Source organism: Pelophylax lessonae, assembly GCF_965119305.1.
Source record: "Pelophylax lessonae genome assembly, chromosome: 10".
Classification (NCBI taxonomy): domain Eukaryota; kingdom Metazoa; phylum Chordata; class Amphibia; order Anura; family Ranidae; genus Pelophylax; species Pelophylax lessonae.
The window spans coordinates 185,657,314-185,672,201 of NC_138777.1; the positions used below are offsets into that span (position 1 = coordinate 185,657,314).

The following is a 14,888-nucleotide window of genomic DNA, read 5'->3' on the forward strand; positions in this document are numbered from 1 at the left end:
AGTGCCTGTAATTTTCAGAAAGTGGATCGATCTGGTATCCTTCACTTCCTCTTATGAATAAGCCCAAATTTGCCTGGAGCCTAAGTACACTTAATCCTTCATTTGCTCAATCAATGACCTTAAATTTTCATAAAGTGGAACTCTAGTTACAAAGCATACAATAATAATACAATAAACATTCTCAAGCAAACATAGCAGCTGCTGCAAACTTGTAGTCATTTATTGTATGGCACAGTCAGACATTGATTTATTCACTAAAGCTGGCCATACCCTAGAACAGAGGTGTCAAACTCAATTTCATGGCGGGCCGTATCCCCATTATGGTCGCCCTCAGAGGGCCAGTTCTATCTGTAGTACACCACTATCAGAAGTCAAGAGCCCCCATCCTCTCATCCCTTACATCACAGTGTATCCCCTTTACCATGTGCTGCTGCTGGGAAGAAGCTGGAGGCAGAGCTGGGAAGCAGCAACTGCAGTGTCTGGAGGAGGGCTGGAGTCAGCTGCTGGAGTCTGCTGAATGCTAAGACCAGTGGAGTTGGAGAGGAGGGGGTGCTGCAGCTGCACAGAGAGGTGCAGGATCTGTAGGAGGAGTTGTGTCCTCCTCTCTGCTGCCAACTGCTAAATTGGGGGGGGGGGGGTCCTCTCTGCAGCTACAGGGGGAAGCACAGGATCTGGCAGAGGAGATCTATCCTTTCTGCTGCCATCTGCTGAGACAAGGTGGGGGCAGAGATGAGGGAAATGCAGCAGCTGCAGGAGAGGTGCAAGGGCCACATGAAATGGCCTGGAGGGCCGGATTCGGCCCATGGGCCTTGTCTTTGACACCTGTGCCCTAGAAGAAGTTTGTTCAAAAACATTTTTCAGGAAAAGAGTGTACTTGCTGAAGACTGTGGTGTTCCTCTGCTCCCTGCATATTCAAACTTCCAATATCAAAGAAAATTCTAAGCAATTACATTTGTTTTCTGCCAGAGGCAGCAAGGAGGGCATTCCAGCATTACTAGCAGGTATGTACCAGGGTCACCAGGTTACAGAAAATGGCATGTGGGTTAGGATGGGACTACAGCAATGCCTGAATGAATGCCTGAACAAATTAGCAGGTAGGCTATGTTCCCTGTATGCATCTCATGGTTACATTTTTCTGCGTACCTTTAAGAAAACAAGAAAAGACCTACCTGTATCAAAGTTAAGAACCCGAGCAGCTTCTCCCTCTAATGTGACCACAACATTAATGCCTTCAATAAAAGCAGATGTTACCCTCCTGTGTGAAAGCATGAGCTCAAATAATCTGCGACTGCACTGCAGGTGAGAAAAGGATAAATCGCTCATTCTGGGCTCAATGTCTGCTTTATAAGCATTGAAGGACTGGTGAAAAATGTTCTTCATGACCTGTGGGTGAGAAAATTAGGACCAAGATTTTGGTAAACAAGTATACCAAACTCCGCATTAGAGCAATTCATAAAAGTATATAATGAAGACACAAAAATTAGAGTATATTATTTTTCTTTTGCATTTAAAGCCCAACTCCAGATTCCATCCTCCTGGTCCCAATCGCCAACTTATTCCAATCCCTACTCCCCTGTAGACCATTACTGTGATTTTTTTCTTCTTTTGTATATACACCATATTGGCAAAAGTATTGGGACGCCTGCCTTTACACACATATGAACTTTAATGGCATCCCAGTCTTAGTCTGTAGGGTTCAAAACTGAGTGGACCTTGCTTTGTGCACTGGTGCACAGTCATGTTGGAATAGGAAGGGGCCATACTCAAACTGTTCCCACAAAGTTGGGAGCATGCAATTGTCCAAAATGTCTTAGTATGCACAAAGCAAGGTCCATAAAGACATGGACGAGTGAGTTTGGGGTGGAGAAACCTGACTGGCCTGCACAGAGTTCTGACCTCAACCTGATAGAACACCTTTGGGATGAATTGGAACAGAGACTGCAAGCCAGATCCTCTTGTCCAACATCAGTGCCTGACCTCACAAATGCGCCTCTGGAAGAATAGTCAATCATTCCCATAGACACGCCCAAACCTTGTGGACAGCCTTCCAAGAAAAGTTGAAGCTGTTATAGCTGAAAAGGGCAGGCCAACTCAATATTGAACCCTTCAGACTAAGACTGGAATGCCATTAAATTTCATGTGGGTGTAAAAAGCTAAAAGAAAACTGCTTTAATGTGAACCACATAAAAACCATAAAAAACTCATGAAGTTTAAACTGTTATAAACTGTGTATACAGTGGACACACCAAAAAAAAAACTCCTTGTGTGACAATATAACACAATATAACACAAAAACTGGCATATAGTGTATGTGTGATTGCTTATATGATATGCCATAAACTTCAATCTATGTGGCCATAATATAATAAACAAGTGAATAAATCATGACACCCTACAAAGTGGCATGTAATACAATTACTGTCTGTGTAATAGAACCATAGGATATAGTTTAGATTCTATAATAGTATTAGTGATAGTCCACTGTGATTTAAATATAAATGTTGATAATCTGTGACAATCCACTCCCAAAGGAGTCCCCAGGTTCCAGGGACCACTAGGCTATGTATATATTTCCTGATGATGCCTATGACAGGCAAAATGCATAGAAATCTGATTGCCGTTTGAGGTACAAGTCGAACCACTGACGTCACGTCCGGTGCCTCTGTGGAACGCACACCGGAGAGGTGAGAGTGTATTGAAGCTGGGGAGTTGTTGTGGGCGATCTGAGCTGGTGCTGGCCTGGGCATTATTTTACGTAAGCATATTACCTAGCTACATTATATAGGGAAGCTTTTTAATAAACGGTGTTGCACGATTTTTTTGTTCCTGTTTGCTTTCATGTGGCTATCACCGGCCATCTGAGGGGAGTTCAAGAACTCAAATTTGCAGCGTGGGCTGGGAAAGGATACCTGGAGGATTTGGCAATCTTACTTATACATAGCCTAGTGGTCCCTGGGATCTGGGGACTCTGGTGAGCGCAGTATATTTGTCATTCACGAGGTGGAGCACTGTTTAGAAGGCAGAAGAGCACCTTCATTTGGGAGTGGATTGTCACAGATTATCGACATTTATATTTTGATCACAGTGGACTATCACTAATACTATTATAGCATCTAAACTATATCCTATGGTTCTATTACATGGACAGTAATTGTATTAAATGTAGGGTGTCGTGATTTATTCACTTGTTTATTATATTATGGCCACATAGGTTGAAGTTTATGGCATATCATATAAGCAATCACACATATATGTCAGTTTTTGTATTATATTTCTATGTCGAGCGTAGTGGTGACATTCTCTGTGGGGTGGCCACATGAAGCCTTGCACTGACAGCAAGATGGACACCGAGCAATATTTAACCCAGAAGTGAGTGGGCACTGGACCTTGCGGTGGGCAAGTCTGCAGGGTCAGGGATCAGACATTTTTTATACAACCGAGTTTTGCTTTAATTTTGTTCTACAGACATTCTTGTTACATTGTTGGCATCTGAAAGTAGGTGGGATAGATTGGGCAGCCAAGTGAACAGGTTGCCCCTGAAGTTGATGTGTTGAAATCAGAAAAAATGGGCAAGTGTAAGGATTTGAGCGACTTTGAGAAGGACCAAATTATAATGGCCAGATAACTGTGTCAGAGCAAGTCCAAAACTGCAGCTCTTGTGGGATGTTACCAGTCTGCACTGGTCAGGACCTACCAAAAGAGGTCCAAGGAAGGAAAACCAGTGAACCTGGGACAAGGTCAATGGCACAGTATTTTTATGCACTTGGGGAGAGAAGGCTGGCCTGTGTAGTCGAATCCAGAAGAAGAGCTACAGTAGCTCAAATGTCTGAAAAAGTTAATGCTGGTTGTGATAAACAAAGGTGTCAGAAAACACAGTGCACACCCGTGTCCACAGCCAAAACCCCTACAATGAGCACATGAGCATCATAAGTTTGATCCATGGAGGTCTCACCTTGTAACTTACAGGACTTAAAGTATCTGCTACTGATGGCTTGGTGCCAGATACCAGAGCATACCTTCAGAGTTCTAGTGGGGCCCATGCTTCAACGGGTTATGGTGGGTGGTCATAGTGTTATATTAAACTGAAAAAAATGCCCTGTCTATTTATTTGTCACGTGTTATAACCACTATGTGGTAAAACATGCAAATGATACACAAAACATCAGAAGTTGTCTCATATCATGTGCAAAAATGCCAATATATAATAATTAAAGTAACACTTCATAAGCCCAAGTGTTATAATATCAAATGAGAAAAAGTGCAAAGGAAATTCATACATGAGTGACTAAAAATAATAGTTAATTTGTTCCAAAACATTATTTTTGATTAAAGTGCATCCAAGTGAATAAACAAAAAGTGCTCTGTGCTCAAAAATCATACAACAACAGTTAGGGGTCAGACATTAAGGGAGGACGGAATGGGGATAGATGGGGGAAGGGTTATGGCAGGTGACAAGAAGACTCCCATATTACAAACAACCATTGGAAATTATAGTGATATTTGTACGACTAAAAACGATATGCAAAACACAAGAGCAAAATGTAATAATGCATTAAAGTGTTTGTTTACCAATTCCAGAAGTCTGCCAAGTAAAATAGGTGAGTTGGAAGCTTTGGCGTAGAAAGACTAGGATTTAATCAGTATTCTTGAATCTTGGCTTCATTATTCACGTGACTGGGCTATTAATATTCCTAGCTATGCACTCTTTCAGAGAGACAAGGTAAAAAGGAAAGGTGGTGGTGTCTGTCTCTATGTGAGAAGTGATCTCAATGCAAGCGTAAAAGAGGACCTAGTTGATAGAGAGTGTGATGAGGCTGAAGCATTCTGGTTGGAACTGCATATAGACGTGTGAAGTTAAGTTAATAATTGATGTTTGTTATAGGCCACCCAATGTTAATGTGGAGATTAAGCTCCTTGCACAGATTGAAAGGCCAGCAAGGGCTGGAGTGGTGATAATAATGGGGGATTTTAACTACCCTGATATTGAATGGAGTAATGGCACTGCTGGAGTAATGGAACAGTTACATGGGAAAAATATATAAATCTATTACAAAATAATTTTATGGTCCAGTTTATAGAGGCCCTGGCTAGGAATGATGCTCTGCTGGACCTGGTAATCTTAAACCATGCAGAGCTTTCTACTAATGTTCATATAAAAGAAAATTGCGGTAGCAGTGACCATAAGCAACAAGCGCGTACTGGAAATATAAAGACACTTAACTTTAAGAGAGCAAATTTTGATGAGGGCTGCTCTTCAAGATTATGAATGAGCCCTAAAAAAGCTGTCACATGACACTAAAAATAGGTATCATAATTGGTATCTGCGAGTAGTTGGGAAAAGGTTTCAGTACTCATACTTGTTAGAAAAACTGGTTTCGGCGCATCCCAAGTTGAAGCAGTGCACAATTTGTTTGTTTTTTCACTGGCTTTTTGGTAAGTGGACTGAGAAGTTTTTGTTTTATATTAAAAAGCTAGTAATAAATTGATTGGAGCAGTTGCTATTTTTATTTTGCTTGCCTGGATTTGGTGCAGAGGCGCACTACGCACTAGGAAAAATTTCAGCATCAGACACTTCTGGGGGTAGTGTATGCATTCACCCCTCCATGCATTATGGTTTCATCTGCTGGCCCTTACGTTACTACAGGTCACTGTACTAATATACTGGCTGGCAGAAGAAACCACAGTGCTCAGTGGGGAGCCAGAAATCCAACACAGCCCAAAACGATGGGCACAATTTCGGCAGGAGGCTTTTTATCTTGAAGGCAGCAAAATGGGAGCTTTCCATCAACCAAAGAGTTTCGAAAGTATTAATGGTCTACTTTTTCATGCTCCTTTATTTAGATTTCTCTTTTTTTTCCAAGTAAAGAATTGCTTTACTTATCAGCTTAAGAAAATAGAGGTCAAATGTATGAAAAGTAGGCATAAATCCATACCAATAACACACTGAAATTTTGTGTGCAATCCTTTTTTGCAGTTCTGGGGCCAGTACCATGGAAGTTGTTGTAGCCATGGATGTAAGAATTCAGTTCTTTCAAAAATGAAAATATAAATTCTGATTTGAGGTAAAAATGGCAGTCCCTTTTTGTAGTTCTGGGGCCAGTGCCATGGAAGTTGTTGTAGCCATGGATGTAAGAATTCAGTTCTTTTAAAAATGAAAATATAAATTCTTCTTTGAGGGTAAAAGGCAAGCCCCTTTTTGCAGTTCTGGGGCCAGTGCCATGGAAGTTGTTGTAGCATTGGATGTAAGAATTCAGTTCTTTTAAAAATGAAAATATAAATTCTTCTTTGAGGGTAAAAGGCAAGCCCCTTTTTGCAGTTCTGGGGCCAGTGCCATGGAAGTTGTTGTAGCATTGGATGTAAGAATTCAGTTCTTTTAAAAATGAAAATATAAATTCTGCTTTGAGGTTAAATTGGCATTCCAAAAAATAATTTCCGTAGATGACTACAAGGCGGAAGCAATTTATTAAGGAATCAATAACATCTTTAATGAAACTATATCAGTTTCAGCATTATCAACTTCATGATCCATTTTTTTCCATAGCTATCTACTTATCTGTAAAGGAACCAGTATCTGTTAACAGAAAGTTATGAGATATTTTCTCTGGCAATACAGGAGTTAATTGAGGAAGTGCAGTTTTGCCTCTTCATTGGTTACTTGGTAACCAGATGAAAAGACCGGCTAGTGACTAGAGAGAGGCCTGTGACTCACCATTTCTAGGCACAATATTGAAGCTGATGACAACCAAGTGACTCATTACACTGAAGCAAAAAAGCCAGAAAAATGACCTTTAAACATTGTGTTTATAAATGGGAAGTGGCACTATACAGCAAAGCAACCTAGGCAACATGTACAGTGAGGCAGAAGGTAAAATTGAAGATGGATATGGAAGATACTAATTTTATTGTCATACATTACTGTCTCTTTATTGGGCTAACGTATGAAAGAGACCTATAAACATCATTGCTTTTGTTCAATGCACCATTCATTGGAATAAAAAGATTGCTGTATGTTTCCACATACTCCGGTTTGGTAAGCAGGGTCTTATCTCCTAAAAAGCTAAAGAACATTCTCTCAAATAACAGGCTTCAAATAGTCTCCAATGAACATCACAGCCCAAACCAACACCAGCTACCTTGAACTTCCACCCAGATAACAAGCAATCAAACTATAAGTTTGAAAATGACTTGCTAAGCTATTGCTAGACTTGCCGGGCTTCACAAGTTTGTTGCACAATTGCAGCAAGTCCACATTGCATGACTCTAGATCAAATTTCATTGCAAACATTCTGCAAGTCTGCCGCAAATCAGTTCAGTTGTGCAATAGTCATCCCACCACAGGGGTCACTGTAACTTTCAGAGCTCTTGCTGTAGACTCACCACTGCAAATTTCCTCTTGCTAGAGACTTGCCATACAATTTTGCTACAAACTGGAAAAGTGTAAACTAGAACTTGCGCTTCAAGTGCTCTGCAAGTGTACAACTTGGCAGTTAATGGGCACAAATTGGTAATTGGTTGTGACAATTTTGAGCCAAAAAAAAACAATGGAAAAGTTTGGAAATTTGCTGCCGAAACAAACAAAAAACTGAAAGGTTATTGTGTTTCTTATCCAAACTGATTGCACTAGGTATATGAGAAAAAAACGAACAAAAGAAGGATTGATTTATGTCCATTGAACGATTTATCGGTCATTACATGATGGCACAACCGTCTGCTGTCACGGCCGAGGGTTTTTTTTTTTTTTTCAAAAATGAGTTTGAACGATTTTTTGTATAGTGTATGGCCAGCATTACAATTCAACACTGCCACAAATGTGTGCCAAGTTATCCTTGCTATCTGGGCAACTGATCCAATAAAAGTGAAAGTGATGACAGCAAGGCAATGGGAAGGTTTACTTTTGGTGTGAAGACAAATATGAGACGTTTGAGGAGGCAGGTGCCAAATAGGAGGCAGTAATAGTAATACAGCTCTTAGACTGGCAAAGAAGGACACATTATGATAGTTTTTCCTGTCACCTCTGACATAGGGATGCTCGACCAGAACACCCGAACTTCCTAAAAGTTCGGCCCGGATTTCAGAACCCCATTGAAATCAATGGGACCCGAACTTCGGTAATCAAAAAACACCATTTTGAAGCCCTAAAACCCAATAAATGCCCCTAAAAAGTGCCTAGGGTTCTGGGTCATGTCCCAGGGACTATTAATCACACAAAAAAAAAGTTTTTAAAAATTGTCATTTTTGATAGAGAGCCAAGTATTGAAAAAATTATTGAAAAAAAAAAAAAAGAGATTTCTTTGGATTTCGTTTCTGGGGGTCTAAAAAGTGTACATGTGAAGTTTCAGCTCTGTAGCATGTCCAGAACCAGAAAAAAGAGATTGTTTGTATTAGAACACTTATAGAACAGGGATATGGCTCCGCTGTTTTCACACCTTGCCGTTTTTGTAGCAAGCGTTTTTTTGGGCATTTTTTGGGAGTTATTGGAGGCAGGCATAACATCAGAACTTCTGTGTAGGGGTATATATACACACACACTTATATGTATATATACACATACACATATATAGGTGTGAAAGTAGCAGAACACTATACTTGCGCTAATGAAATAATTAACACCAATATGTCTCCGCTCCTGTAAAATACATATAAGTGTGTGTGTATATATACCCCTATACAGAATTTCAGATGTTTTGCCTGCCTCCAAAGACCCACAAAAAATGCCCAAAAAAAACCCCTGCAATAACACACCTGGGCGTTTTTTTTTTGGCGCAGGCGTTTTTTGGGCATTTTTTGTGGGTCTTTGGAGGCAGGCAAAACATCTGAACTTCTGTATAGGGGTATATATACACACACATGTATGTATATATACACCCAACACATATAGGTGTGAAAATAGCAGAACAATATGCTTGCACTAATGAAATAATTAACACCAATATCTCTCCGCTCCTATCACACCTATATATGTGTATGTGTATATATACATATGAGTGTGTGTGTATATATACCCCTATACAGAAGTTCAGATGTTTTGCCTGCCTCCAAAGACCCCAAAAAAATGCCCAAAACAAACCCCTGCAATAACACACCTGGGCGTTTTTTTGGGGTCTTTGGAGGCATGCAAAACATCTGAACTTCTGTATAGGGGTATATATACACACACATACTTATATGTATATAAACACATACACATATATAGGTGTGATAGGAGCGGAGACATATGTCTGTTAATTATTTCATTAGCGCAAGCATAGTGTTCTGCTACTTTCACACCTATGTATGTGTAGGTGTATATATACATACATACATACATACATGTGTGTGTATATATACCCCTATACAGAAGATCAGATGTCATGCCTGCCTCCAAAGACTCCAAAAAATGCCCAAAAAAAGCCTGCAATAACACACCTGGGCGTTTTTTTGGTCATTTTTTTGGGGTCTTTGGAGGCAGGCAAAACATCTGAACTTCTGTATAGGGGTATATATACACACACACTTATATGTATATATACACATATATAGGTGTGATAGGAGCGGAGACATATGCCTGTTAATTATTTCATTAGCGCAAGCATAGTGTTCTGCTACTTTCACACCTATGTATGTGTAGGTGTATATATACATACATGTGTGTGTATATATACCCCTATACAGAAGTTCAGATGTCATGCCTGACTCCAAACATGTCCTCAAAAAAGCCCTATGAACGCCTGCAGCAAAAAGCAGGCTGACCGGCGAGAAGCCATATCGCTGTTCTATAAGTGACCTAAGAGAAACAATCTTTTCTCTATAGCGGTCACCCTGACATGGAAGGGTTTGGTCACCCTGCCATAGCAGTCAGAGTCAGTTAACCCTACACTACGGTCACCCTGGCACTTAACACTTTCCCTACAGAAACTAGATTATTAAAGCTAACTAAAGTGGAAAATAGCACCCTAACTACACTAGATATCCCTTTCCTCACACTAATAATAGCTAAATGACACTTTGAAGCAGAAGTAACAGAACTGCTTCCACTCTCTTCCATGTCCCTGTATTACAATGCTAGGAATTTGGCGGGGGCTATCTTATATACTGGGGGCGTATTCACTAATGATTGGCCTCTGGACCCCCTAGTCACTCCAATCACATTCCTAGCATTCTCCTGCCCCCTCAATTGGCTTTTACTGATGGTTCTGGTCCAATCACGGGCTTTTAAAGCCCATTTTCTGTCCCATTGCATTTTTTGGTCGGTTCTGGTTGCTGAATTCCAAACTTTTTCAGCAAAAAGTTCGGAATTCGGCCGAACCTCGAACAGCCAATGTTCGGGTCGAACTGATGGTCGACCCGAACCGTTTGATCATCCCTACTCTGACATACACTATATTACCAAAACTATTGGGACGCCTGCTTTTACATGATCTTTAATGGCATCCTAGTCTTAGTCCATAGGGTTCAATATTGAAGCTATAACAGCTTTAACTCTTCTTGGAAGACTGTCCACAAGGTTTAGGAGTGTGTCTATGGGAACGTTTACCCATTCTTCCAGAAGCGCATTTGTGAGATCAGGCTCTGATGTTGGACGAACAGGTCTGGCTTGCAGTTGTTGCTCTAATTCATCCCAAAGGTGTTCTATCAGGTTGAGGTCAGGACTCTTTGCAAGCCAGTCAAATTCCTCCACCCCAAACTCACTCATCCATGTCTTTATGGACCTTGCTTTGTGCACTGGTCCTAATCATTTGGTGGAGGGGGGATTATGGTGTGGTGTTGTTTTTTGGGAGTCCAGCCCCTCACTTCCAGTGAAGGTGCCAGCATACCAAGAAATTTTGGACAAATTCATGCTCCCAACTTTGTGGGAACAGTTTGGGGATGGCCCCTTCCTGTTCCAACACGACTGCACACCAGTGCACAAAGCAAGGTCCATAAAGACACGGTTGAGCAGGTTTAGGGTGGAGGAACTTGACTAGCCTGCACAGAGTCCTGATCTCAACCCAATAGTACACCTTTGGAATGAATTAGAGCGGAGACTAGTTGGGCCATCCCTGGGATGACTGTAAGTAGACTGTGGCATATGACCTTTTCCCCCTTTTTTTCCATTTTGCATTAATTATCCTATAATATATCCTCCCAATTGTATAAAGGTTTTAATTACGATTGTTCTGTTTGTATCCCTTATGGATTCCTCTGTAATACCTGATCATTCTTTAGTCCCTGCAGCGACCTATATGCTTGCTTCTGATTTCTTATGTTGTGTCATCAAACCAATAAATACATTGAAACAGAATTAGAGTGGAGGCTTTCTTGTCCACGTCAGTGCCTGACCTCACTGCTGCCATTTTGGAAGAATGGTCAACATTCTTATAGATCCACACCTAAACCTTGTGGACAGCCTTCTCAGAAGAGTTGAAGCTGTTATGGCTGCAAAGGGTGGGCCAACTCAATATTAAACCCTAAGGACTAAGACTGGGATGCCATTAAAGATCATGTGGGGGTAAAAGCAGGCGTCCCAATACTTTTGGTAAAATAGTGTAGTTTAGCAGTTTGAGGCAATCTTAATACCCTGACTGTGCTCCTGATTTGTAATAACCAAAGGGTTAAAGGGAACATTGTGTACTTTGTCATGAAGAGCTTAGTCTATTTAATGGATGGAACTTTGCTTGAACTGCCTATAGGGGAAGATACATCTTAAGTCACTACTTCAATGCCCAATGCTTGTAGTTCTGCAAAAGAAACTTCAGTGTCTCCAAATTGTTGCTAAGGGTTATTGAAGTATCTTACCATTACCTACTATCTATCCAAGTTCTACAATAAAGCATACCCCTAGTCTATTTAATGAGCCTGAAGAGTGATTGAACTGTGTGTGTTGTGCTGAGAGGAAACTACTGTGAAAAAATGGCGTGGCGCCTCTGAGGGTAGCAGTGCAAACATTTTTTTATTTCTGTAATAAAAATATAAAAATATTAGTGGGTGTGGCGCTGCTTGCGCTGGGTATTTGTTGCAATTCTCAGTGTATTCATACAAAAAAATGGAAGGAAATTGCCCCAACATAGATTCTAACACCTGGGAGAGGTTCTTACCCTTGTGAAGAGAGATTTCATTGCAGTTTTGCCTTACGTTGGACTTTTTACAAGTGGCCTCACAAGGAAGTAAAGTAAAATCTTTCCAACATGGACAGAGACCGCACTGAAAAAACTAAAAGAGAATCTAATTGTTCCCTGATCTGTCCAGAAAAAAAATGTCTACTGTTGGACTTAAACCAATATCATAAATGCAATGATTTGGAGGAAGTCATAGGGGTTGATTTACTAAAACTGGAGAGGGCAAAATTTGGTGTAGCTCTGTATAGAAACCAATCAGCTTCCGGGTTTCACCGTCAAAGCCAAACCACTTCTGGATCAGAAGATTTTCCCCCTTAATGACCAGGCCATATTTTGCAATTCAGGACTGCGTTACTTTAACGGACAATTGCATGGTCAGGCGACGCTGTACCGAAATAAAATTGATGTCCTTTTTTTCCCACAAATAGAGCTTTCTTTTGTTGGTATTTGATCACCTGTGCGATATTTATTTTTTGCGCTATAAACAAAAAAGAGCGACAATTCTGAAAAAAAAAAAAAAAACATTATTTTTCACTTTCTGCAATATAACATTCCCAAAAAAAAAAAATTAAAAATCAAAATTCTTTAACATTTTAGGCCAATTTGTTTTCTGCTACATATTTTTGGTAAAAAAAAAATAACAATAAGCGTATTTAATTGGCTTGCGCAAAAGTTATCATGTCTACTAACTACGGGAAAGATTTATGTAATTTTTATGGCTTTTGTTTTTTTTTTTACTAGTAATGCCGGCAATCTGAGATTTCTTATGGGACTACGACATTGCTGCGGACAGATCGGACCCCTGACTGACATTTTTTTACACTTTTGGGGGGACCAGTGACATTACTACAATAATCAGTGCTTAAAATATACACAGTAAGTGATCAAGGGGTTAAATGTGTACCTAGGGGCGTGTTTCCAACTGTGGGGGGGGGGGGGGGGGAGCTTGTGACATGATCACAAAGACCTGTGTTCCTATATAGCAGGATCACAGGGGCTCTGTGATCATTGCAGAGAGAAGAATGGTCAGCTGTGTTTACAACAGCTGACCGTTCTTCTCTCTCAGCGGGGAGGGACCGCGGGTGTCAGGCGGCAATCCGAGCCGCCTGCCCCATGCATCGGCATCCCTGCTGCCGAGTGGGGGCGCGCGACCGACTTATGTATATGTCGGTTTGCGCAGGAGAGCCGCACTGCTGCAGTAAAAAGGCGGCTGGCGGTCGGGAACCAGTTAATTGAAAGAATTGAAGTTAGAAGCTGATTGGCTGCCATGCACAGCTGCATCAGATTTTGCACTCTCTAGTTTTAGTAAGACAACTCCATAAGACGGCATTCAGCTGCTGCAGGGAGAGACACAGACACAGGGCATCGTTCCTGTAATTGCTTCTTCCACCCCGATCCCCCCTCCCTGTTCTGCCTGCTTCTGATCCCCCTCTACCCATGTGCCCCCCTTTCACTGTGCCCCCCTCCCCCCACAGCGCTGCAGGCTTCCCTGCCCTGTAAAAAAAATAACAAATTGTAAAAAAAAAATAATAAAAATTATTAAACATTATAATAAATAATTGTAAAAAATCGTAAAATAAAATAATTGTAAACATTTTCAACATAAAAAAAATATATATATACAGTGGGTACGGAAAGTATTCAGACCCCCTTAAATTTTTCACTCTTTGTTATATTGCAGCCATTTGCTAAAATCATTTAAGTTCATTCTTCTTCCTCATGAATGTACACATAGCACCCCATACTGACAGAAAAACACAGAATTGTTGACATTGTTGCAGATTTATTAAAAAAGAAAAACTGAAATATCACATGGTCCTAAGTATTCAGACCCTTTGCTGTGACACTCATATATTTAACTCAGGTGCTTTCCATTTCTTCTGATCATCCTTGAGATGGTTCTACACCTTCATTTGAGTCCAGCTGTGTTTGATTATACTGATTGGACTTGATTAGGAAAGCCACACACCTGTCTATATAAGACCTTCCAGATCACAATACATGTCAGAGAAAATGAGAATCATGAGGTCAAAGGAACTGCCTGAAGAGCTCAGAGACAGAATTGTGGCAAGGCACAGATCTGGCCAAGGTTACAAAAAGATTTCTGCTGCACTTAAGGTTCCTAAGAGCACAGTGGCCTCCATAATCCTCAAATGGAAGACGTTTGGGACGACCAGAACCCTTCCTAGAGCTGGCCGTCCGGCCAAACTGAGCTATCGGGGGAGAAGAGCCTTGGTGAGAGAGGTAAAGAAGAACCCAAAGATCACTGTGGCTGAGCTCCAGAGATGCAGTCAGGAGATGGGAGAAAGTTGTAGAAAGTCAACCATCACTGCAGCCCTCCGCCAGTCGGGGCTTTATGGCAGAGTGGCCCGAAGGAAGCCTCTCCTCAGTGTAAGACACATGAAAGCCCGCATGGAGTTTGCGAAAAAAACACCTGAAGGACTCCAAGATGGTGAGAAATAAGATTCTCTGGTCTGATGAGACCAAAATAGAACTTTTTGGCCTTAATTCTAAGCGGTATGTGTGGAGAAAACCAGGCACTGCTCATCACCTGTCCAATACAGTCCCAACAGTGAAGCATGGTGGTGGCAGCATCATGCTGTGGGGGTGTTTTTCAGCTGCAGGGACAGGACGACTGGTTGCAATCAAGGGAAAGATGAATGCGGCCAAGTACAGGGATATCCTGGACAAAAACCTTCTCCAGAGTGCTCTGGACCTCAGACTGGGCCGAAGGTTTACCTTCCAACAAGACAATGACCCTAAGCACACAGCTAAAATAACGAAGGAGTGGTTTCACAACAACTCCGTGACTGT

General features: G+C 41.1%; 1 protein-coding gene and 1 long non-coding RNA gene across 3 annotated transcripts in view; one reads left to right on the top strand and one right to left on the bottom strand.

Annotated features, from left to right (window-relative positions):
• Positions 1-14,888, top strand: part of LOC309565261 — a 643,481-nt gene that overhangs the window by 611,835 nt on the left and 16,758 nt on the right. The window lies entirely within an intron of this gene.
• LOC309565254 (uncharacterized protein) overlaps positions 1-14,888 on the bottom strand; it is a 177,391-nt gene that overhangs the window by 14,407 nt on the left and 148,096 nt on the right. For both annotated transcript variants that reach the window (XM_082270134.1, XM_082270135.1), the window contains one exon: positions 1,170-1,383. In XM_082270134.1, coding sequence (XP_082126260.1) covers positions 1,170-1,383 — 214 coding nt within the window. The remainder of the gene's footprint in view (positions 1-1,169; positions 1,384-14,888) is intronic.